At 49.8% G+C, this 23268-nt stretch overlaps 13 protein-coding genes across 13 annotated transcripts; 2 read left to right on the plus strand and 11 right to left on the minus strand.

Annotated features, from left to right (window-relative positions):
- Positions 1-33: 33 nt before the first annotated feature.
- On the minus strand, positions 34-1741 carry N7496_012640 (methionine aminopeptidase 2; the record flags this gene model as incomplete). Its single annotated transcript, XM_056705553.1, has 7 exons — positions 34-90; positions 149-235; positions 288-449; positions 502-765; positions 819-1414; positions 1517-1645; positions 1702-1741. The coding sequence occupies 7 exons, from the start codon at positions 1739-1741 to the stop codon at positions 34-36; spliced, it is 1335 nt and encodes a 444-aa protein (XP_056549451.1).
- A 538-nt stretch (positions 1742-2279) lies between these two features.
- N7496_012641 (uncharacterized protein) lies at positions 2280-4439 on the minus strand (the record flags this gene model as incomplete). The annotated part of the gene is made up of 2 exons (XM_056705554.1): positions 2280-2810; positions 2871-4439. 2 exons carry the CDS (start codon positions 4437-4439, stop codon positions 2280-2282), a joined length of 2100 nt encoding a protein of 699 aa, XP_056549452.1.
- Positions 4440-5583: 1144 nt separating this feature from the next.
- N7496_012642 (uncharacterized protein) lies at positions 5584-5838 on the minus strand (the record flags this gene model as incomplete). The annotated part of the gene is made up of 1 exon (XM_056705555.1): positions 5584-5838. The coding sequence occupies one exon, from the start codon at positions 5836-5838 to the stop codon at positions 5584-5586; it is 255 nt and encodes an 84-aa protein (XP_056549453.1).
- A 564-nt stretch (positions 5839-6402) lies between these two features.
- On the minus strand, positions 6403-6686 carry N7496_012643 (uncharacterized protein; the record flags this gene model as incomplete). The annotated part of the gene is made up of 2 exons (XM_056705556.1): positions 6403-6583; positions 6676-6686. 2 exons carry the CDS (start codon positions 6684-6686, stop codon positions 6403-6405), a joined length of 192 nt encoding a protein of 63 aa, XP_056549454.1.
- Positions 6687-7288: 602 nt separating this feature from the next.
- N7496_012644 (uncharacterized protein) lies at positions 7289-8445 on the plus strand (the record flags this gene model as incomplete). Its single annotated transcript, XM_056705557.1, has 2 exons — positions 7289-7569; positions 7662-8445. 2 exons carry the CDS (start codon positions 7289-7291, stop codon positions 8443-8445), a joined length of 1065 nt encoding a protein of 354 aa, XP_056549455.1.
- A 374-nt stretch (positions 8446-8819) lies between these two features.
- N7496_012645 (porin) lies at positions 8820-10142 on the minus strand (the record flags this gene model as incomplete). The annotated part of the gene is made up of 6 exons (XM_056705558.1): positions 8820-8969; positions 9047-9549; positions 9715-9745; positions 9841-9929; positions 9982-10015; positions 10095-10142. The coding sequence occupies 6 exons, from the start codon at positions 10140-10142 to the stop codon at positions 8820-8822; spliced, it is 855 nt and encodes a 284-aa protein (XP_056549456.1).
- A 451-nt stretch (positions 10143-10593) lies between these two features.
- Positions 10594-12925, minus strand: N7496_012646 (asparagine synthetase B; the record flags this gene model as incomplete). The annotated part of the gene is made up of 9 exons (XM_056705559.1): positions 10594-10633; positions 10693-10797; positions 10861-12119; positions 12190-12338; positions 12412-12447; positions 12511-12537; positions 12615-12640; positions 12723-12773; positions 12900-12925. The coding sequence occupies 9 exons, from the start codon at positions 12923-12925 to the stop codon at positions 10594-10596; spliced, it is 1719 nt and encodes a 572-aa protein (XP_056549457.1).
- Positions 12926-13530: 605 nt separating this feature from the next.
- Positions 13531-14320, minus strand: N7496_012647 (E2 SUMO-conjugating protein UBC9; the record flags this gene model as incomplete). The annotated part of the gene is made up of 4 exons (XM_056705560.1): positions 13531-13784; positions 13948-13971; positions 14044-14204; positions 14286-14320. The coding sequence occupies 4 exons, from the start codon at positions 14318-14320 to the stop codon at positions 13531-13533; spliced, it is 474 nt and encodes a 157-aa protein (XP_056549458.1).
- Positions 14321-15275: 955 nt separating this feature from the next.
- N7496_012648 (putative protein kinase) lies at positions 15276-16049 on the minus strand (the record flags this gene model as incomplete). Its single annotated transcript, XM_056705561.1, has 3 exons — positions 15276-15391; positions 15454-15694; positions 15750-16049. The coding sequence occupies 3 exons, from the start codon at positions 16047-16049 to the stop codon at positions 15276-15278; spliced, it is 657 nt and encodes a 218-aa protein (XP_056549459.1).
- Positions 16050-16194: 145 nt separating this feature from the next.
- On the minus strand, positions 16195-16757 carry N7496_012649 (uncharacterized protein; the record flags this gene model as incomplete). The annotated part of the gene is made up of 2 exons (XM_056705562.1): positions 16195-16461; positions 16506-16757. The coding sequence occupies 2 exons, from the start codon at positions 16755-16757 to the stop codon at positions 16195-16197; spliced, it is 519 nt and encodes a 172-aa protein (XP_056549460.1).
- Positions 16758-17024: 267 nt separating this feature from the next.
- Positions 17025-18869, minus strand: N7496_012650 (uncharacterized protein; the record flags this gene model as incomplete). Its single annotated transcript, XM_056705563.1, has 5 exons — positions 17025-17123; positions 17192-17284; positions 17338-18068; positions 18197-18619; positions 18686-18869. The coding sequence occupies 5 exons, from the start codon at positions 18867-18869 to the stop codon at positions 17025-17027; spliced, it is 1530 nt and encodes a 509-aa protein (XP_056549461.1).
- Positions 18870-20069: 1200 nt separating this feature from the next.
- Positions 20070-20526, plus strand: N7496_012651 (uncharacterized protein; the record flags this gene model as incomplete). Its single annotated transcript, XM_056705564.1, has 2 exons — positions 20070-20304; positions 20480-20526. The coding sequence occupies 2 exons, from the start codon at positions 20070-20072 to the stop codon at positions 20524-20526; spliced, it is 282 nt and encodes a 93-aa protein (XP_056549462.1).
- Positions 20527-20970: 444 nt separating this feature from the next.
- N7496_012652 (uncharacterized protein) lies at positions 20971-21768 on the minus strand (the record flags this gene model as incomplete). Its single annotated transcript, XM_056705565.1, has 3 exons — positions 20971-21125; positions 21194-21417; positions 21572-21768. 3 exons carry the CDS (start codon positions 21766-21768, stop codon positions 20971-20973), a joined length of 576 nt encoding a protein of 191 aa, XP_056549463.1.
- Between the last annotated feature and the right edge of the window lie 1500 nt (positions 21769-23268).

Genomic DNA, 23268 nt, shown 5'->3' on the forward strand with positions numbered 1-23268 from the left:
GTTTCTAAACTAGTTCATGTGCCCTTGAACATCCTAGTAGTCGTCGCCGCGACTAATCACTTCCTTTACGTTAGGACGAAGGAGGATGGTCTGCAGGTTGGGTTAGCAATCAATCAAAGTCAACAGGGACTGTACGATAAGGACATACGTGTTCATATTGAGCAGTGTAAGAGCCCTTGATATCGCAAAGGGGAGGGTAATCCTGGACAATACCAGAGGAGACCAGGTTGTTCAACTACATTTGAATTAGTGCATTTTCTCAAAGAGAGTTGCTTGATATAACATACCCCGAGGAGGTACTTATCCTGGCCCAATCGGTCAAGATAGCGACGGCAGAAAGGCAGGGTGCCGAAGTTCTTGTGGATAACGTTCAAGAGGTTCTTAGCAGACGAAAGGCGGAGAGGAACGTTGGGCGCATCCGCAGCAAGGGCGTAGTGAGAGCATTCCATCTAATACAAGGTTAGTACCCGATCAATCGCGCCGTATAGTTAGGGGACTAACATCTTCCCGGACGTAACCCTTGCCGGTACTTCCGAAGGTTTCGATGGCGAAGACTTCACCCTCCTCCATCTTCGTTTGGTCGGAGCCCTTGACAATAGGCACGCTCTTACCACCGTGAATAACGTGCTGCTCGATGTTGTGACCGTTCAGGTTACGGATGCACTTGACGGGGTACATAGTTCCGTTAAGCTCGACTTCGTAGCTCTCCATGGCCTCCTGGATGGCGGCACCGATATCACTCATACGGACGTCAATTCCAGCTTCCTATAGACATGTTAGACCGATTCCACAAGTCATTTCCCCAGGGGTGAACATACCCGAATACCAGTGTTGGTGGCATCCTTGACCGCTTCCAGAAGCGGATCATAAACAGGGTCGAAGCTCATGGTAAAGGCACTGTCCACAATGCGACCGTTGATGTGCGCACCAAAATCAACCTTCATCACATCACCTTGGTTTAAGACCATCTTGTTGCCGGCATTGGGAGTATAGTGTGCCGCACAGTGGTTGATGCTCAGACCGCAAGGGAAACCCATACCACCCTTGAGGTTGTCGCCCTCCTCCAGACCCGAGTGGCCAGTCAAGGCACGAACAGAGTCCTCAATACCCTCCGCGATCTCCGTCAGAGTCTGGCCGGGCTTAATGTTCTTCTGTGCATACTGGCGGACTTGACGGTGGACTTCAGCACCCTGGCGATACTCCTGAAGGAAATCATTGTTCATGCGATCGAGGTAGCGCTTCTCCTCGTTGGTTGTACGGTAAGCATTGTCGTTCTTGTACTCGACAATCTCGCCCTCGGGGTATACGTTGTTGGGGAAAAGGTTGGAGACGGGGACTCGTGGCGGGGAGCTCTGGACCTTGGCGCCGCCCTTCTTCTTCTTCTTGGACTTGCGCTTCTTCTTCTTTTTGGCGGCTGTCGTGCGACACTATCGTTAGCCTCATTTTGAAACCTTGCGGGTGCGGGGTCCGGAAAGCGGGGTCGTAAAAGTATCAAATTGTAGATAAAAACACATACCACCAGCTGCGCCAGCATCCGGTGCGCCTTCTCCATCTTCTTGGTCGTCGTCAGAATCGTCCTCTGCCTCGCCGGGGACCGCCTGGCCAGCAGCGGCGGCGTCGGCCTGGGCGCCGTTCTGGCCGTTCACTAGAAAGCCTGATGAGTACCGTACATAGGGCGAGATAATTATTGGCGAGACTCACGATCCAGCTGCTCCAGCTTCTCGGTCGCCTGGGCTGCCATTGTGTAGTATGGAGGACTTGCAGTGGAGTGGAGGAGGAAGAGGGGAGGCAACTCGGATGTCGGGGAAAGATTTTCGCAGGCGATAAGATACGACCCGCTTAATGACGGAGCATTCTCCAACTAAGCAAGCCAGCTAAATACTTCAGTCTATACTTCTATCGTTTGAGGAGACCTTTTTAGCACTAAAAGTGACCGTTTTCAATCTTAGACACATACCAAAGTCACGGCAGGACTTTAATTACATGTTTTTTTCTTCAAGTTTGCACTGGGAAATGTAGCAGACTCAGTATAGAAACATGAAATTACGTGGAAATAGGCTTGATGTATTCCTCCAAAAGAGGGCATATTATTTCCAAAGTCTTCAAACTCCCTATATTTTGAATCCTCAATCTACAGAGTAACCGTGTTCCGATAAGTCTTCGAAGATGCGATATTACCATGTAGGTTCATATCTACAGATACAGACTTCTTTTGCAGGCTTCCCCAGCATGTACAGCGTTAAATACTATGATCTTCTATACTCGAGTCGATCAGTATTCTAGGGCAAGGGAGGGTATAACTGCCGCGAAAACCACCGAGATAGGACTCTTCTGATGTCTCGGTATTCGGTGTGATATGCACCAACGAAAGTATCGCCCCAATCCTTTGAAGCGAGGGGGATGGTGCTCAAGTGCTCCAAAAGGATCTTGACAATGCCGATATTGCCTTTGCAAGCAGCCTTGGCCAAAGGACTCTGTCCACGGTTATTGACGAAGAACATGTTGGCACCGTTCTTCAATAGAAAACGAGCCGCGCGCTCCTGAATTCGACATCTTGGTGGACTCCCCGTTCTCCCTGCCATGAACAACAGGGGTGTCTCGTCGGTCAATTCATTTCGAGCCTCGATATCGGCGCCTCGTTCCAATAGCAGCTCAGCCGCTGCCTCTGCATCGTCCTGGCGAGAACATGTCAGGACCGTCGTTAAGACGTGCATGCTGCCATGGCCTGGCGTTGGATCGATGGAATTCGCATCGAATCCTGCATCAAGGAAGATTTTCAAAAGCTCGACATTTGCTGATCGGGCTGCTCGCTACATTCCACTTTGATGCGACGAGTTATTCGGGTTCAATTTTAAGCCATGTTCAAGCACTAGCTGCAGTCCGGGTACGCCCCCAGCCACAGCGAATTGAATAAGGCCCGTACTCCTCATGTCAACGTCAATCTGCGATTGATCAAGCCGTCGCAGTAGTTCCCGTGCAATCTCAACCTTGCCCAAAATAAGAGCAGTTATGAACAAGGAATGTGTCACACCCATGTTGTACATGCTAGCCCCTCGATCTAACAAGAGTTTGACCATGTCGATAAAATTTGGCCGAACCCTTCTTGAGTGAACAACGTAGTAGAGTGGTGTGTCTAGACCACCTTCTGGACCATTGACATCCACCCCATAGTTTAATAGTAGCTCTGACATTTTTGTGTCTCCGTCTCGAGCCGAGGATTGAAGTGCCATACCCACCGTGGTTGTCCAGAAATCACGATCCGAAACGGTACGTTTCTCAAGACAACGCTCCACCACATCCATGAAGCCACAACTTACGACGGAAAGGAAGAACACGTGGAATTTCATGCGCTCTGCACCACAGATGAAGTCGTCGATGTCAATCATCGAGAGAATGATCCGGGCTACCTCAAAATGTCTTTTAACTGTCGCTCTGAAAAGATATTCTTGAAGCCCTTTCTCCTGGGGGCCATCAGGATCGACTCCATGTTCGATGAGGTATTCGAATCCTGCTGTATTTCCCCCTTCAACTGCAGCGTACAGCACAGTGTACGTAGTTTCATTGATTCTGGGGTCCGCTCCTGCATCGATGAATGCTTGGAGTAGCTCGGTGCCGTGATGAGCAGCAGCATACGCAAATGCGCTCCTATTGCGATCGTCACAGATATAGGGACTGCATCCTTTTTCGAGCAGAAATTGAATTAATGGCAAGTTGCCCTTTTGAGCCGCGACCGCCAAAGGTTGTGTAAATTCGTCAGTATCAGCCGGATATTCCACTTCAACCCCACGATTGATTAAGAGGTGGACAATCTCGTCGTGTCCATTCGCGATGGCGAATGTTAGTGGGTTGCCCGTTTTGCCTAGAACCCATTGGTCGTGTTCCTCTTCACTGTCGTCTTCTTCCTGTTCCTCTTGTACCTCTTGCCACTGCAGTTCTTGTACTTGCTCTTCTGTTGCTTGTTGCATCCTAGCGAATTCCCGGTCCACTGCTTCAGCTTCCGCTTCTCCTTGTGCTTCTTGATCTTCTTCCTCCTCCTCCTCCTCTAGCTCCCATCTGTGAGGTATTCCTGGCTCTAGATAGAAACCCGTGGGTGGATTGGGATCCACCCCCGCGTCCAAAAATAACTGGAGAACATCACGGTGTCCATTTTTCGCCGCAAGAATGATCGGATGCCAGGGTTGATGGCAGACAGTGCTTGGAGGAACACCAGCTTTGAGGAGCTCCCGCACACAATCGATCTTTCCGTGTGTTGCTGCCCATTCTAGCGCTGAGGATTTGATACCTCGATGAAGGTTATCCACTACGCGTCGATAGAGCAGGTCATTGATAGCGGCGGAACAACGCCTGTTAACCAAGCAGAAATTGTGAAGGTCTTCCTCCCATTCTAGATGTTCCCCAATGAGAAGAAGAAGCTCCGGCGGGAGATTGGAGAAGGGCATGGCTCATGGTTAATAAGGTCTCGTCGTTGAAGGTGTGTAGTACAGTAGCTTTGGGTCCTTGAGACGGCAATCCACTTTGCGGGGCAGGAGCCGCCACCATCGGTCCCGCTTCAAAGGATTAGTCAGTGGTCAGCTGGATGGACTAACTAGTGTACGAGACGAATATTATAAAAGAACTTCAACTCAAACATCGAATGATAAGTAAGGTACAGTTCAGAAAACTCCAGGCTGAGATTGCTGTACAGTTTCCCGCTATCGTTACCTTATCTACGGAATGGAATATAAAGTGGAATATATAGTGGTCTCTATACTTCAAAAGACACTTTAGATCGAAAACCTGTAGGTCGCTAAAACAGAATGCCCTATCGTTTCAGAGGATTTTAGCCACTGCATATTGACCCGAGTCCACGCGTGTCCAGAATAGACGTTCGGTGCTACCAGGGTGAAGTCATCCATGCTCACAGCCTTGTGAGGTGTGATCCATGTTTCCGCGATTGGACTAAGTTATCGTCAGGGCCGTGAGGAAAGGCCCCTGGCAGGAAGTGGGATTTCTCATCACTGGTTCGTTCATGGAAATTGGGGGCGGGATCGAGAGGGCAAGTATTTCTGTCTCTCCCCGAGCTTTGTAGAAAGGTATGAGGTCGGTGTGTATGACCAGTCGACGAGGCGTCAGATGTTATCTTGGGCGACAGGCTCCCGCATAATAGAGGAGACCGGGCCTCTAGTCATTATATAATCTGGACAGTAGACGCTGTCTAACGGCCTTGGTCTCGGGTGGTCGCGCATTTGTCTTCCTCTGCATCGGAGGCGGCTGATAATGGGAACAGCCAAGGTAGTACCCTGGAAACCAGGGCTTACCAGTTACACGGAGGATCGCTTGTGGGTAGGGCGTTCGTAATCACCAAGTTTCTCCCTGGTGATCAAAGTCTGCTTGCATATCTTCCATCCACTTCTTGTGTCTTCAATGACGAGTATCTTGTTCCGTGGATAAGCGAGAAACCCACGTAGGTAGCAATCATGGCTTAAAAGTTTCACAGTATACAAGTCGATCAGTCAATCAACTGGCATAGTGCATGGCGGCATAGCGTGTTCCAAACTTAAGGAAGCGAGAAGGATGTGTGTCAATTTGATTGTACATAACAGGTTACGTACTTGCCCTTTTGCTTTCGCAGGCGTTCTCTTTCCTTTTCTCGGTCTTTTCTGTCGTTTCGTGAGCCGCCATTTCGTTCCAGTAGCCATCGTTAGGCAACTCCGGCCAGTCTGGTTGGCTGGTATCCTTTTGCCCATTAGCAGTGGCAGGGCTACCCTTGATAGAAATATCATCTTCCCATCCCGTTAGGGCGGGCATGGGCGTCTGGATATCGTGGCCCTCAGTGGGATTTACCGGACTGGGCCGCATGTCTAGGATCCGGTAGATACCAGGGCTTGTTGGATGTGAGCTTAATGTACTGCAAATATCCATCTTTTCGGTGTTTCCTTCAAAAGTCTCGAGGACGTTCAGGCAGGAGTTGGATGACGCCGAACACAAGGGTGGCGTGTAGAATGGGCCGAGGAGACTGAGGTGGGTTCATTTTGGAAAACAGATAATCTGGAGAAGGATAGATAGCGGAAGAGTGAGACAGGGGTGTTGAAAAAGTGAGATATTCGTTAGGATAGGATCACCGTCGATAAGCGAGTATCTAACTGTATGGTATCCTGTTGTCATCGACCAATAGAGAATTGCTTTCGTGAGTTGGTTGTCCCGAAGTCGTGAGGGGGGTGATAAAAAGCTCGAGCGATAAATAAACGACCATGAAAATAGAATAGCAGATCCAAAATCGGAAAATAAAATTACATCACAACTGGAATGGTGGGTGCATAAGGTCGAGTCAAACCATGGCCCAAAATCTTGCTTGTTCCACTCAGGTATAATGAAACGAAGGAACTTCCCAGAACAAGAGGGGCAAGGAGGCGACGAGCGAGTTCAACCTTGCGCCAGAGCCAAAGCTGCACGTTGGTCGGGTAATTCTGTCCCATTGCGTTCAGCTACTGCATTAACTGCCGGGGTTTTCTGAAGTAATAGATCACTAGTCCAACTGTTCACTGGGACCATGGAATATTCCAGCCTGTGTTCCGTCATGATATCGGGATGCTGGATATACACCCTGAAGATGACGGTTTAATGGGGAATAGCTATATCTGGCTGTGTCAGTGTTTCAAGGTTAACTCTCGTGTCTGATATAACGGGGAAACTTACAAAATATTCATTTTGCAGAATCTCAGGTAGCTTCAAATACTTTCATTGTGCAGGTCGATTGAAAGATCGAGAGTTGGAATGGCGGAAGGCTTCTGGCCTTCGTAAATACTGAAGCCGACAGGAGAAGATGATGTAAACAGCAATAGTGAATAGGGAAAGAGCGCTTTATAATAATATATATGGATGATGTTGAAAGCGAGAGAAAGCCAGCCCACATTTTCTTTGCCAACGGAGCTTTATATAGCTGCTAGTCCTAGTAGAATCCTCAGGAATCCACAAAGCAAACTACGTTATCTAATCTGATCATCAGCTGGCTCAAGGGTACACTTTACACAACACTAAGGGAATGACTTTAATTAATTCACAAAAAATCACCAAAAACTAAGCTATATAGTAGAAAATACTATCTGAATTTTAAATCAAATGTTTCTTGACTAAACTCCCAAACTGAGGCACTCCTAACCCACACCCCAAACTCGCCGATGACGCCACTCCGATCGATCAACCGGGTCTCTGATCTCCCGCCAACTCCAACTCCTCCTCACACAGCTCCCCTCTCCCTCCCTCCTCTCCGCTCCCTTCATGCGCCAAAACCAACACTAGAACCTAGGCAATGCCTCCACCCCGCACAAACCCTCTCTTCCTCCTCCAATGCCCACAACCAACGAGTCTACCCTCGTCTCCGCGCGTTATCCACGGGAATCGGCGCACTCTCACCCGTTATCATCGCACGTCCACGCGACCAACGAGAACACAACACCACCATACAACACACCCTTCCCTACTACACGCGCAGTCCAAGTCCTTCTCAACGAGCGTCTCTCTACGCAAAGAACAAAATCACTATGAAATCCTAGACGTCCCGATAACAGCGACCCCGGCTGAAATTAAAAAGTCCGTCTACACCACCACCCTCCCCCTCCCCCTCACCATCTCCTCGCTCCTCCTCGCTCCATAGCAAAGCAGATATCTAAATACCGTCCCAGAAAATTCTACTCCCTCTCCCTACGCCACCACCCAGACCGCAACCGCACAGACCCAACCGCCAGCCAACGCTTCGCAAAAATCTCCTCCGCCTACTCGATCCTGTCGAACCCACAAAAGCGATCAACCTACGACCGGGATAACGGGTTTCACCGCGCACACGTGCACAATCCACACTCCCCCTACCCACAAGGCTCGCACAGCAGTCACTCGGCGAATCTACATAAAGGCAGCCACGGGGGAGGAGGGTATGCGGGGTCCAGACCGGCGAGTGGATTGAGTAATCGGCGGGGAACGTTTCGGGGGCCGCCGCCCAGTTTTTACGCGCAGGGGGGCTATGGGGAGACGGGGAGGAGGGGGGATGGGTATGCAGCTGGGAAGGCTGGGCCGAGTGCTGGTGCTGGTGGTGGGTTTGGAAGTACTTCATCGGCTGGATCTGGATCTGGAGGGACGGCTGGGACCGGCAAACAAGCTGACCCCGAAGACCCAATGGGTTTCATCGACCGCAATCCGCTGGGCCACTTCAATGCGCGCGGACACTTCCGCACCCAAAAAGCGGAGGATGCGAGACGGCGGGAACGCATATCCAAGGCTCGATCTGCGGCGAGGGAGACGGCGGATTCGTTTATTGGGAGTGGGGATTTTGGATTGTTTCGGTTTGTGGTTGTTTGTGGGATATTAGTCGCTGCTGGTGCTATGACGGGGTTATTTCAGATACCTGTTACGAGCAGTGGGGAGGATGGGAAGAGTGGGAAGAAGAGGAAGGACGGAGTTAGTTCTTCTTGAGAATATGGGAGGAGGGACATGCTTGGTGGTTTACTGTCGTGTACGATACTCCTATTGTTGGTTTTGTATGCCATGCTCAGGTAGCTGGCTGACCCTTGACGTGAAGAATCATTGGGTGATTATTACAAATAAATAATTCTTTGTCAAACAAAGGAAAAGCTTTAGATTTGATATACAAAGCGCGCTCGCGGTTAAAAAACTACGACACGCACAAGATTATCTGAGAACGGAGTGTAGATAAACCTTCACTGAAAACGCCATTCTGGCCAAAAAGTACTGGGAGGATCGGCGCAGCAATGAAGAATTACAAACTTCCCCAAGAATCCTCATACGAGGACTCTCGAGTTACCAAGGAGTTGGCGAGGGGAAGGCACTTAAGCCTCGAAGGTGAAGCTGGCGCCAACCTTGTGGGCGGCCTGGTTCAGGTTCTGGGTATCGAAAGAGGCACCCAGGCCGAGGGTGACACCAGGGCGGAGGAGAACGTTGTAGGCCAGAGCGGCGACACCGCGGTCGTTGATCTTGGCCTGATGGGAAGAAAAGAGATAAAAGTTAGTTGGGTCTCAAACGGCTAGTCTCAATCCAAACTTCTGGGTGTACTCACCTTGGCGAAGGAAGAGGGGTCCAGGCGGTACTTGCTGGCGACCTCGAGGCCGACGGCGTTACCGGAGTTGGAGTCCCAGGAAGCCTTAGCACCGGCCTCGACCTGAGCGTTGACGCGGTGGTAGTAAGAGGCGGAGAAGAGGGACAGGTTGTTGCTGGCAGTGATGGCAGCAGAGTACTGGGGAACGGAGTAACCGACGGCAGCGGAGTACTTGGTGATGGCAGCCTTGTTGACGTCGTAGCCACCCTCAGCACCGACCAGGAAGCCCTCGTGGCCGAGGACGGCGTCGAGGTTGGCGGTAGGGCCGTTCAGGAGGTCGAAGAAGGCACGGGCGTGCAGGTTGGGCTGCTTGAAGTACAGGTTGAGCTTGGCACCCTTGGACTGCTTGGCGGGCTGGTACTGGGTAAGGATCTCAGCCTTGAGGCCCTTGGCAATGTTGTTGTCCAGCTCGAGCTTGGTGTCGAGGGCGTTGGCGGTGGTCCAAGCCTGGGTCAGGGTAAGGCCTGGGCGGGGACGAAGCATTAGCTTAATTGAATGCGTGGTAGTGTTTGAAAATACAAAAAGGGTCACCTGGCGCGACACGAGGTGGCCGCACGACAGAAAAAACGTCATGGGCCGAGCCTTGGACGCGCCGGGATCGGGTGGTTTGCGCTGGATGGGGCCCTTACCGGTGGGCGCATCAACGTACTTGGCCTCGAGCTGTGATAGGAAGAATTGGAGTCAGTATGAAACGGGGTTGCTAGTCCCGCCACGCGGGCTAGGGACTGAGGAGGGGCGTCCTCGAGAAAACTCACCTGGCCAGCAATGGAACCCTCGTGGGCGGACTTGCCCTTGACGGTGAAGGTAACACCGTTGGGGGCCTTGGACTTCACCTCAAGGGACGCTGCAGATGAATTAGCAGAGCTTTCAAGAGAGTAGGGGGCAGCTAGACATACCCGGGCTGGCGTGGTAGAAGTCCTTGTTCAGGAGCTGTCGGGGGCCATTAGCTTCGAGAATTCCTTTTTGGCGGTGAAATCTGTAGCATCCAGCATCATAGAGCTATACGTACGTCATTGGCCGCCTTGGCGATGTCGGAGAAAGCAGCAGGAGCAGACATGGTGAATGTATAGAGACAGGGATACTCGTGGATGAGGAGAAGAAAGAAGGAGAAGGAGTGCGATGATGTTGGGGAGAGGTGGGAAGGGGCTCCAGCCACGGGCCGTTCAAAGCCTCGTGATTGGTCGTTGCTCGGTTGCCGGGAAAGCCCGCCGGTAAAAGGATATTAGGTAAGCCCCGATCGGCGGGAATGAGGTGAAGACTCGAGTTTACCCGAGGAATGTCGTAGTATTCGAGTGAATGACGACTTGGATGCAGATAGTGGAGTATGTGAAGAGCTATATTTGTGGGTTTAAGTATACTAGCACAATATTTTGACTTATTTTTACAGAGAAACCACCGCTGGGTATATACACTTCTTTGCATTCTTTTCCAGAGCTCTATCATGCCCAACGTGAACTGATCTAAGAACAAACAACCTTCCCTTTTTTATATTTCATATGAAGGTGGATTTAGACGGTATCATACTTGGCGTTGTGAATGGCAATGGCACTGTACATGTATGTTAGCATTGGTTGTTGTCACAAAAAGCAAACCGGGACAAGACTTACCGGCCACTGGGATCGCTCTGCTTGGACCAGGTAGGGGTCCAGCGCTCGACGGTACCGGCACAAGTAGGGGGGAAGTGCTCATCGAACATCAAGCGGTACCAGTAACTAAAGAAAAGATCAGTCAGTATTAAAGTTGCCAATTTCATGCCCTGGGAATATAAAACGTACGCCTCCTTGGTATCGGGAATATCAGAGCCCCACTCGGGCTTGGGGTTCTTCATCTGCTCATCGGTAATCTGCTGCTCGGCGTGCTCCTTCAGACCATCAATCCAGCTGTAGCCAACACCGTCGCTGAACTGCTCCTTCTGGCGCCACAGAATCTTCTCGGGCAGGTAAGGGGTGGTCTCGGGCTCGTCGGTGGTGTCGAAAGCCTTGCGGATGATGTACTTCTCAATGCGCTCCTTGGTGATCATCTTCTCCTGGGGGTCAACGGCCATGGAAACCTCGAGGAACTCCTTGTCCAGGAAGGGAACACGGGCCTCAAGACCCCAGGCGGAAGTGGACTTGTTGGCACGCAGGCAGTCAGCCAGGTGCAGGTTCTTCACACGGCGAACGGTCTCCTTGTGGAACTCCTCCTTGTCGGGGGCGGCGTGGAAGTACAGGTAACCACCGAAGATCTCGTCGCTACCCTCACCACTCAGAACCATCTTGACACCCATGGCCTTGATCTTGCGGGACAGCAGGTACATGGGGGTGGAGGCACGGATGGTGGTGACATCGTAGGTCTCGAGGTGGTAGATGACGTCGGAGAGGGCGTTCAGGCCGTCCTCGACGGTGAAGGTGAAAGCGTGGTGCTTGGTGCCCAGGAACTTGGCGACCTCCTTGGCGGCCTCGGTGTCGGGAGCACCGGGCAGACCGATAGAGAAGGAGTGCAGCTGCTGGAAAGTGGTGACAGTAGAGAGATCGTTCTCCTCGTCGATACCGACGAGGTCGGAGTTATCGACACCGTTCTTAGCGGCGGCGTGGGCAGCCTCCTGCATACGCAGAGTCTCGCGCTGAGCGATGGAAGCCACCAGACTGGAGTCCAGACCACCAGAAAGCAGAACACCGTAGGGAACCTCGGCCATCAGACGCTTGCGGACAGACTTCTCCAGGGAGTGACGGAGCAGCTTGTAGTCAACGGGGGTGGAGGGGATCTTGGCGGCGTCCCACCACTTGGGCTCGTAGTAGCGGGTCAGCTTGTCGGTCTTGGAATCGTAGATGTGACCGGGAGGGAAGGCAATGATGTCGTCGCAGACGGGGTGCAGGGACTTGAGCTCGGAGGCGAAGTAGACAGCACCGGGAGTCTCGGAGGAGCGACCAAGGTAGAAGCTGGTGATACCGATGGGGTCACGGGCAGCAACGACACGGTCCTGCTTCTTGTCCCAGAGGACCCAGGAGAACATGCCGTCCAAGTGCTTAGGGGCATCGAGGCCGTGCTCCATATACTAGTGAGAAATGAATCAGCAATTGCGCACCGATGAATGCAGATATCCCATATCCCCCATAGCCACATACCAAAGGAATGATGACCTCACAGTCAGAGTGGGTCTTGAAGTTGTACTTGGTCTTCAGGGCTTTCCGCAGGATACGGTGGTTGTAGATCTCGCCGTTGACGGCGAGGGCAAGGGTCTCGTCATCGTTGACCAGGGGCTGGGCACCGGAGTCTGGATGGGAAAATAATCTTTAGCGACTGGTATTGAGGTGCAATTATCGTTCTTGTTGGGGCGATAGACATACCGACACCGACAATGCTCAGACGCTCGTGGGCGAGGACTGCAAGACGACAGGGGTTAGTATGAGGACACGCGACAACCTTAATTACTCGGTCGAACTCACTAGTAGAATCGCCAATGAAGTTTCCGCCTGTTGGAAAGTGTTGTTGTTAACCTCCTAGCTGCCAATTGATCATATCGCCTCTTGCGCTTCCAGTTGTGACTCACTCCAATCGGGACCACGGTGACGGATGCTATATAACGAGGGGTAGGGTTAGCGACAAATTCTATAGTTCAAGCAAGAGACAATTGCGCAGAATATAGAGAAATACTTACGCCTTAGCCATGCGCAGAGCCGTGGGCTTGAACTTCTGCACATCGGGGTGACTATTGGAGTCGTTGGGTTAGCATTGAGTCAACCATCCCACCCCTCGCCAAAAGTGCGCGTCCGGGGAATGGAGCCATGGCGGGGCAAGGGTGGGAGATTGTTGAAGGATTCAGGGTGCAACGCACTGGTGACACGCGAAAATTCCACACATGATGGGCGTGAGAGTACTCAAAAACTGAGTAGAAGGAGATCAATTGAAGAGGATGTAAGAAGAAAGAAAGATTGACTAATCGCTGGTTCTGGGGGAGGATCCGGGTCAAGGGCAAAGGGCTTTTTTTTTCCACAGCGGGGCGGGGGGCGATGTCGGCTTTCCGGACAGTCTTTGAGTCACCGATAAGATAACTTCTTGGCACGTTTGATTAGTCGGCATTCTTAGTCTTTTTATACCTCTGCTCATTGGATACGGTGTACTCCGTAGTCCAGTATCTACCATAAGTCGATGCTTATTATCACCTACATTCATGACGGCTACGGCGCCTACACAAAATGAGTACAATCACACCGAGTCCATACAACTTGGAAATGCCAGCTGTTCACTCTGAAATAAACGCCTTCCATTGGGTCAACGCCGCGCTCGTGATCGGTTGCTCAGAAGAGCTGGAGATGCTCTCTTCGCCGAGATAAGTAACCATGCAGTTCAGTCCTTCTCTCGCTCACCGAAACCTCATGACAAAAGAAAATTAAGTAGAGAAAAAAAGAGAGAACATTAATCTGGCGCCGTCGTCGCTCATGCTTTTGAGAAATCGCCTGCCGCGCTTACATCGGCGGGTTTTCCCTGACAACCTGGCGCACACGACGCTCATATGCAGGACGATCCTTCTTGAATAGATTGTATGCATCGGCCTGCGCGGGTGATTCAGGGTTCGGGTCGTTAAGCAGATCCTGAATACCCAGGAGAATCTGCTTGATCGTGATTGCGGGTCTCCATGCTTCCTCCTCGTTCAAGATTGAGAGGCAGACCGTGCCGGATGGGTAGACATTAGGGTGGAAAAGCGGGGGAGTGAATTTACCTGCAAAAAGAAACCATCACGTCAGTCCGTATTCGTAGTTGAGAAAGGCGAAAGCAGTGGAGAATTGTTGTCGCAGCCAAGGTCATGCGGCCAAATAGTCGGAGACCCCGCACGATAAAGGGTTTGAAGAGTGTTGCTCGATGGCAATGGTACTAATACGTACACTTGGGAGGTTTTGTTGGGTATTCTGGAAGCGCAACGAATTATTAGCGATCAGTATGCGGATCGTCGATCGCGAGGAATGTGCAACGCTACTCACCGTCGGGGAAGATAAGCTCCAGCTTCAGCACACATCCCTCCCAAAGAGTGTCCTTCTTTCCAGGGATAGCGCACTCCCAGCGCTTCAAGTCCAGAGTAGCCTGCGGGGTGCGTTGGGGCTTCGCGACGAAGCCGAAGGGGTGGTCACGGCGCCACTGCTTCCTATATGATTCATCAAAGATTAGCGCATATTCTGGAATGACATAACACAAGCTTGGTCTTTCGCTGGGAGGTATGACATACCGCTCTTCCTGAAGACGGTTCAAACAGAGAGTCATGATGGTAGGGCGTGGTACGCTGATATGAAAACGAGGTCTGAGATAGAGATCGAGTGGGGTGAAGAGTAAATGGTGCGGAAGCAGGAATGAGGGGGAGTATTAAGAGGGAAAAGAAGGAGTGAGACAGAGGGAGAAGGTGGTAAAGGAACGCAAAAAGCGCAACTGCTTGGCGCAGGTCAATCGCATCAATCGACGAGATTCCGACTGGCGGCCCCGCCAATAAAGCTTAGGTAAGCTGTTTGTATAACTACCCCAGTCATAATAGCTTACAGTATCACTATCCTGACTTTAATTCTACAAAATTAAATCCTGAAAAATGTTCTCTGAAGACTACATCTCTTTATGAGTGATAGGTTGGATCAGGGCACCGTGCTAGCTAGAATGATTCTAGTAGATCGGGTACACACAGCATATAAGTCCACCCTACATAAATGCCGTGGACCGAAGGGGTGCACTATTGCATCAATATGGCCAGTACAAAAGCATTAAATGTTTCTCCCGTCCGACAGTGTGAAGACTGTGCTTTTGAAATTCTATGCATATGCTGGTTAGAACCCGGGTCTCCCAAAATATGTTCCCGTAGTTACAAGCCTGAAAATGCTGGCAACGATGTAAAGTGTGATATATAGCAGATGGAATCAAAAGAGATAGGAAGCTCGCTTTCTTTCAAGCATTTGAATCTATCCAGGGGTTCCCTGGAGGACGTAGAAACAAGGTTTCTTTCATGAAGGGCTAGTACCTCGTTAACACTTTGTCATGGGTGATGACATAACTCTTCGTTCTTTCTTAAGAGCAAAGTCATTCAGCCAGTAATCTTATGGCTTGGCTAAATTGGCATCGGCACCAACCAAGTCAATCCGCTAGAAAACGCTCACAGAAATCATGCGCTTATTTACTTTGGCTTCAGGAAAGGGTGCCCAGCCAATTCGCCTGCCGTCTTTCTCAAATCTGGGTGCTAGATAAGCATTCCCCTGGCGAGGTCCAAAAAAGCTTCCTTTTCCTCTCCTTTAAGGAATGAAGCTGCATGTCTTAGTTTGCGATTGGGGATCAAGTTCTCGTAGAGGAAGCGGCCTAAGATATATCATCTCGTTAGTTCGAGAATGTTTTGTTTGAGATAAGAAACTTAGTGATACCTTTTTCGTCAAAGAATGGCCCATTAAAGTACTGCTCTGCGGCCCCGCAAACTCTGCCATCTTCGCGTCTGACAGGTTCCGGCCATGAGCACTCTAGCATATATTGATACCTTTGTATGATCTCTGGAGGAGGTGGACCGAGTAAGGCTATCATTTCGGCAATGTGTAGTTTAGCATCGTAGCGACCTTCTTTATCATGGATATGCTGAAATAGTTCTTTGCCTTCGATCATATCCCGTAACTGATCTAGCATTAGTAACTACAATAAATGTTAGGTGGAGAATAACGGAACGCACCAGAACACCAAGGTTCCAAATATCTGCAGGCATTTGCCATCCACTGCCCGGTATGACCTCTGGCGCTCGATAGTGGTCTGGCTGAATAGGCCAAACGCCCCAGTCATCGTCTTCCTCGAGTCTAGTTGTCAAACCAAAGTCGACGAGCTGTGGTATACTTCTTAGGCTTTTGAGTGGGCCGAAGTCGTTACGAGATTGATATACTGGTCGTCCAGTTGAATCAATCTTGAAAGCCATCGGTTTCTTAAGCTGAGAATCCATGAAATCAGTAAGCACAGTTGGATCCTCGAATGAGACCATGATATTCTCAAGCTTTAGATCTAGGGGCACTTGGGTTTAGCATTGCAAAGAAGAATCAAAGCATTAGAGGGACCTACCTGTATGAACTGTCCTACATTCTTTATGTAGATAATCAAGCCCCGTTAGAAGAGCACGAATGTATGTTTTAATAGGCGGCAGTGGCATCTTTCTGTCTTTGAAGCGCCGCTGATACATCAACAACGGCTTTCTCATAGGTGGATACATCAAGCATGAGTGATAACCTTCTGGGCCTTCGACTTGAAAAGAGTCTAGCAATGTCCGTATAAGCGAGCGACCGCGATGACGGGTCTGCCGTAGAGATATGCTCTTCAACTTCGCACTGAGCAGGACTGGAATTATTATTGAGAATTTTCAGTGCCATGACGCTCTCTGACTCTTCGACGTGTCTGTGCTTTTGTTAGAGATACGTATAGCTTCAAGGGGCAGTTATCCAACGCTACCAATACAAATCCCGCGCGAGCCATACTGTTGAAGACACGCCCCAACCGACCTTGACCAAGTTTTGATAACGATCGGCGAGTACCTCTCCAGGTCTCGCTGGATAAAAGCGCTTGGAATCGTAGACTGGCGATATCTCTTCATCAATGAGTATGCCAGGCGGTAAGGGTGGCCCTGGGAAGGTATGGGAAATGGTTTCTTGCGAAGCAAGCTAGGAAAACGAGTAGTTAATGGCTTCGTAGTCTTCATTGCGTAGTTACTTCCTGTAAACTAATAGAAAATGTGATTCCAGGGGTTTTTGAAGAAGCCAGGGAGCCTAGACGCGACTGCTGAACGGGATCATGTGGCACGTTTAGTAGGTACAATAGGCTGGCGCAGATTGCTGCAGTCTACAAAAAGTATTTCGAGGTAGTGTACTCGTTATTAGATGGGTAATGCAAGTTGTTATTTGACATCGACTCTGCCTCCTGACACTAAACGAGGCATGTGAAGCCAAAATGGATATCATTATGTACATTATTCAGCATATACTCCCTGCTCGAATTTCTCAGGGTCGTAGAACTGAGCGAGGATGGTATTGCCGTTAAAGATTCGCCCTTCGAGAGCATTTACCGCCTAATAACCCCCAAAAATCAGCAAGAGAACCATGGATTATAGACTCAAAAGAAAATTGGAGAACTCACCCGTAGTGCGGATAGCTCATTCGTAAATTTAACGAAAACCGGTATGGGCGTGCCCACATTCTGAGCGATGAACACTCGCTCCACTCGCCCGTACTAGATGTCATCAGTACGGTCTGTCGTGAGTATCAGGGCACTCCGTGACATACCTTCTCATTGCACTCTTCTCCAATCTCTTGCATCAAGCCACCTCCCTCGCGGTGTAATTCCTCCTCCAGATCCATACCATCCAGCATCCCACGGAGAATAACTACGGGACTCATCGCCCCGAACTTACCCGTGTCCTCATTCTTCTTCTTGCCGCCGATAATCTTACCCCGGCCGCCAGGTGTCACGAAGCCTCCACCCTCGGAGTCGGGTCGCTTCTTCCGCTTCTCGACCTTTACTTGGAGCGGGTTGACGATACCCGAGCCCGTAGCACCAAGTCCAGAGCCCTTAGTCCAGCCATATTTGGCAAGTTGTCGTTCTGCAAAGCCTTTTTGACCGGGAAGCCGTGAGCGAGGCGCATCTTCGTCTTCTTCTGGCGCGGCCTGTTGCTCCTTTGCGAAAATTTCTTCCAACTCCGCTTCCGATGCAGGAATATCTTCGGGCGGCGGTGGCAGTGTGTAACGGACTGGGGCGCGGGAGATGGTTGCGGAGCTAGGTTGGAAAGCATCAAGGGGATGCGGTGGCGGGGGAACTGGTGTGTGTGCTGATGGCGGTTGGTTTTGGGATTGCTCAAGTCGGCGTAAATATGCGTCTTCGCCGGAGGCATCATTAGGAGGAGGAGCTGGGGGTTCCTCAGGTGGAGGCGGTGGAGCGATGTCATTGTTCAGAGTTTGACTCATGCGAGCCCGGCGTGCGAATGCGTCTTCTCCCGAGGGGTCATCGGGAATCTCAGCTGGTGGAGGTGGAATATCGTTGAGGTTCGGGGGCGGCGCAAAGCTTCCGGGAGGCGCAAATCGAGCTGCAAAGCGCTAATTAGTATCCGATACAGCATTTTCTTCGGGGCGCCCAAACTGAACATACGATTCATTGGTCGGTCGTAATCGCTATCCGAGTCTGGCGTTGGTGAGCGCTTCATCCGGTGCGCATACAAGCGATCCTTCCATTCGCGGACCTCGAGGATCTTCTCGTCGCTGTGTCGATATTCCTCGTAATTGTTCGGACGGGATGGATCATAAATGTCATCCCAGTTCTGCATGACCATCTGCGGCTCTTGGTTCTTCTTGCGCTTCTTCCTCCCGCCTCGTTGCCGCTTCTCGCCCACATAGTAATCAAAATCATCCTCTTCTGTCGCAGCCCAGTCGGCAAGCTTGCTCTTCGTGGGTGCTGCAGCTGAAGGCGCAGCTTGGATCGCGCTAGCTGGTAGCCCTGCTTTGGGTAGTGTTGGCTTGGGTTTGGGTTTCTGGTTCAGTTGCGGCCTCTTGGTGGGCTGAAATCGAAGTGAAGCTGTCCGGTGGAGAGTAGGTGAGCCACTATTGCCTCGGTGCAGTTATAAAAGAAATTTAAAAGTACCAGCATTGAGCTGCTGCTTTTTCGCAGCGGACTCGTCAGGTTGCGCGTCGGTGTCGGAGCTCTGTTTAAAGACGACGGGCGCGCGGGATATCGTTCCAGGCGTTGACTCGGCTGAAGGGTCGAGTAGATTCGCATAGAGCGACATCATTCCCCCGGCTTTGGACGAGGTAGATTCGTGAGCCATGGTGGGCTGATTGAAACGGTTTGCGATGGCGAGTTGTGTTGAGAAGGACAATGATGTAGGCGACGATAAGCAGGGCCAGGTCCTGTTTGATTGGTTTGCAGTTTGTCCGGCCGCTTTGCAGAAATCCGGGGATAACCGGACAATGCCCAATCTTAGGTGTTAACAGTTTAGCTTTCCATCAATGGGCTAAACCTTGACGGTCGAAATATCAAGTTATAAAGTATCGCTTTTACTATAGTGTTTTAGGTGTCCAGGACGGTGGCCGGGTGTCTGGATCGGCCGGGAATTACGTTAGCTACTTAGTGCATTAACTATTAGTTAGTTATCCTGTTAGATAATAATATTAGGTTACTTGGTTAATAGCATATTCTTTTGCAAACGGTAGCAATTTTAGTATTGAGGAATGCTTTCAGCTCGGCTACCCTACAGATTCCTTTTTAGGTAAGATTTAAGGGGGACTCACTAACTCAGCCGTGGTGGCTGATTCCTGAGCCGCGCTATCCCTAGAAGAAGAAGAATGATGATGATCGCTGGCTGGGGTAAAGGAGAATAATGGGATAGGCTTAGTGGCTTAGTGAGCGGTGAGAGCGAGGCTTTGAAACATCCATCTGGCCCTCCGATTCTTTTTTGATAGTATATCGGATAGTTGAAAGGGGTAGCACTTATGAATGCATCTATATCCCTATTTAATAGCATATAGCTTATAGATACGCTCTCGAAGCGCCGGTGTAACCTCCTTTGAGTGACCCATCGTATTCAATAGTGGTGTCTGTAGTAGATATAGCTAATTGATAGAGATAGGATCGATAGAAACAGGTGTGTCGCGGTTGAATCGCTACAATATCGCGTTGTGCATCTGCTAGCGTGGGCGGTAGGGAAGTGGGTCCTCTAGGTGTTGTTAAAGCTTTTGCGTAGTCACTGTAGGGTAAAACTTTAAAGGGGTATTACTGATTTAGGACTTTGTATCGCTCTGAAGGATTCTGAAGGATGAAGTCCATAATCCCGATCGACTTATCCTCGCAAACTATAAAAGAAAAAGTAATAAAGTAATAACCGATCATATACAGATTAAAAACTATATAGGTCTCCTACTTTCCTGTTATTTTGAAACCTCCCTAAAAGCACCAGTGAAAGTCCTATATCATAATTCCTAAGATTTTCTTTTATCTGTTCAGACACCAATCCTTGGCTAAAGTCAATATGATCGTTCCTAAGACTCTGGTCATTCTCGCCACAGCTCTGGCTGCCACCGCGACTACGGTCCACAACCAATCCGGTAACCCTGGCTGGATCCAGGACAACAAGGGTAAAGACCACTACTTGAACAACGGAGGCTCCGTTACACTTAGTGGCGGGTGGGGCTTCTTCTGGATTGAGGACGTCTCTTGCCAAACGCAGAATTCAGCGGCCTTTTCTTGGCCATCTGGCTATGGCGGTATGTTACTATGATGCCCTCTCTCTATCTCTCTATTCCAATATGTCTATGATCTATACTGATATATTCTTAGACGTCTATCTTAAGACCAACAACTTCAAGACCTACCTTTACGATAGCGGAAGTAAGTATAGTACTTGCGAAGATGGAGAATGAGATACTAACTGTGTTTTAGATACTCAGATTGGGACCGCGCATCTTGACTTTGGGACCTGCTCGTGATCTTTGACTCTATCGAGATATAGACAAAGAAGTTGGCGATGAGTTTGGCAAGGTGTTTGACTAAGACTCTATCCACCCATGACGCCAGCCAATACCAGCATATCTGGATACTGTGATAGCAATCACAACAATCAAGTGTACCTATACTATCTCTTTATCTAGCAACCTGATATATTTAACACCGCTTGTCAGCGCAATAGCAAACAACCACGCCTACCACGCGTGAAAATTGCCATCCTTTGAAAAAGTAGAATTGGAGCTGGAAGAGCATTCCTCCCGGATCGAAGGACGTTCACATGATGATTCCACCTGAATCTTAGTTTCTGTTGTGATAAAAGGATATTGATTTGGAAAATTTTGACGACAAGAGTCTATCTCATATAGAAAGTGCTACACGCAGTACTAAGCCGAATCCGACATCGAGCTTGGCAGAATTCGAGAACATCACTCGGAGTCATCAGCAGGGGCTGGCGGGGGAGGCATTCTCCAGCCACTTGGGGCCAAAATGAACTCCACGCCGGAGACTTCTGAGCGAGCAGATTCCACTCCAAGTGCTCTCCCCGCATTGTCCCTCTCCCAAAGAGTCTTGAGATCGGTGTCTATATGAATCGTCTGGTTAGTATATGATCTGCAAACCCACAAGAATTACATTGTCCAGAGAGTTTACCTCTGCTCTGAAGATAACGCAGGTTCATTGTGCGTTGCACAGACTGCGAGGCGGCGGCCATGGCTTTCCACTTTGCCTCCTGTATTCTGGTGTCTCCTTCACAGGTGGCAATGACAATTCGTGCGTCATTTTCCGCTTTGGCCACTTCGATTCTAGCCTCCTTGTCCATTTCCTTGGCCTGTAAGGCATGACGGCTCTCGAAGAACTTGAACAAGCAATTGAGACTGTACATTGACTTTGTATTAGCATTGGAATGACAAGCAATATCTACACCACGACAGAACGCTGCATCTAAGCAGCAGACACCATTACACCCTACGGTGTCCCAAAGTCATGCGGCTTTTACGCCAACACCTCCCCGCGAGTGGAGAGACTTACAAGGTGGACAAAACCCAAACGAACGCCAAGAGATACACTATACTCCAGACATCACCGATGGACTTGTCGTCCAAGGCTTTCAAGAGGCCAGAGAGGTCGGCGATTCTGGGGCGGGCGGGGGAGACGGAGGAGGCAGAGGCAGAGGCAGAGGTCGCCGTAGCAGTCTCAGAAACATCACGAGCATCAATTGATGGCATTGTAAACAAAGTTGCTGGTGTATCCATTCAGTCTGTTCTGTTGTAAGATGTTGAAGAACTACTGTACTCGGGGGGCAGAGGGCGGGATTGTTTACTCCCATCCCACCCAGTTCCTCCTGCCATCGCAGACTCGTACTTTCCCTTAGTTCTACAGTCTGTATCTCTCTATTTCAATTCCATACTCGATCAGTAAATTTCGCTATACTAGATGGATTTTGGTCGGAGAGATTCTAGAGTTAGCTGGCACGTTTCGAATCCCTTTAATTTCAGGTTAATTGAGGGATCATCCTCTCAGTTTCTGTAGATTTAATATTGTATGAATTTGAAGATAGATTTGCTGTAATCAAACTATGAGTATAAAATGAGTGAGCCATGGCAGTAATTTCGGGTGAATTTGAGAAGGAAGTAAGGATGAAAAGGGAAGGAAGTTGATGTTGTAGTATAGTTCGGGCTTTCGACCAATCGGATAACGGAATCTCGAATAGTCATCCTGGCCGCCCAATCAGAAGCGGCGAGGTATACTTTTGATGGGCGATCTCGCCTGGGCCTCGATTTCATCCAAGCTGTTCCGTGATTTCTTCGATCTTTAATTCTAGTTGAAGTTTGGTGGTGTGAAAATGGCTTTGGAGAATGGTGAGGTCACTAAATGGGGTTGTGGTTATTAGGGTGACACATTAGATTCAGTGGCAACTACGGAAGGCCATCATCATATTAGTATGAGATTAGAGTTTCGCAGTACGCAAAGTACAGCAGATAAACTATACTTTCATATAATATTCTCCTCGGAAACTCCTTTCAACTCTTCATCTAACTAGCGCGAGATCAAAAGCGAGCCGTGGGGAACGAGCCCTGTAGATCTCTGTCGGGATGTTACACACAGCGTCTAACTACAATTCATCGTTGCCTCGCCGGCACCGTCGCAGGGAAGCTCAGCTTCTACCACTTGTTAAGAGGTCAGGTGATCTCTGAGTCTCTTCCTCGCTCACTAGTTGGATTTCCATATTGCTTCATTAATCAACACACTCATTCACTCTCGGAATAGGTTATGGGCCCGCTCGCCCACTACTGCCTGACCTGAGTCCAGTAGTATCCTCTGCGCACTTCTCGGTCTTGCTTTGTACGCATCTTTTCTTTCTACACATATCTCCGAGGCCTCCAGATCTCCACGGCACCCTCGCCTCAAGCCCTGCGAAGTATATTGCAGGCCCTACTCCTAATAACCTCATCTATCTGATTAAATTTCTCGAAAAAATCAAGCAATCTATCTCAAACAATCAATGACGCGCGTATATATTACACCTAGGAGGTTAGAACGATTTTTTGAAGGGATTGCATATGTCATAGAGTATCGATTGTGTCGTCGCGTTTGTCATCTTGGGCGGCGGCTTCGGGACGGGAGTCGCACCTCAAGGAGTCATATCTCTGTCATCATCATCGTCATCTCTTACTTTTAGGAGTTTTTTCTCAATACACCTTTTACGACTTTTGGAACATCCTTTC

The sequence above is a fragment of the Penicillium cataractarum genome (assembly GCF_028827025.1).
Source record: "Penicillium cataractarum strain IBT 29864 chromosome Unknown utg000010l, whole genome shotgun sequence".
Taxonomy (NCBI): Eukaryota; Fungi; Ascomycota; class Eurotiomycetes; order Eurotiales; family Aspergillaceae; genus Penicillium; species Penicillium cataractarum.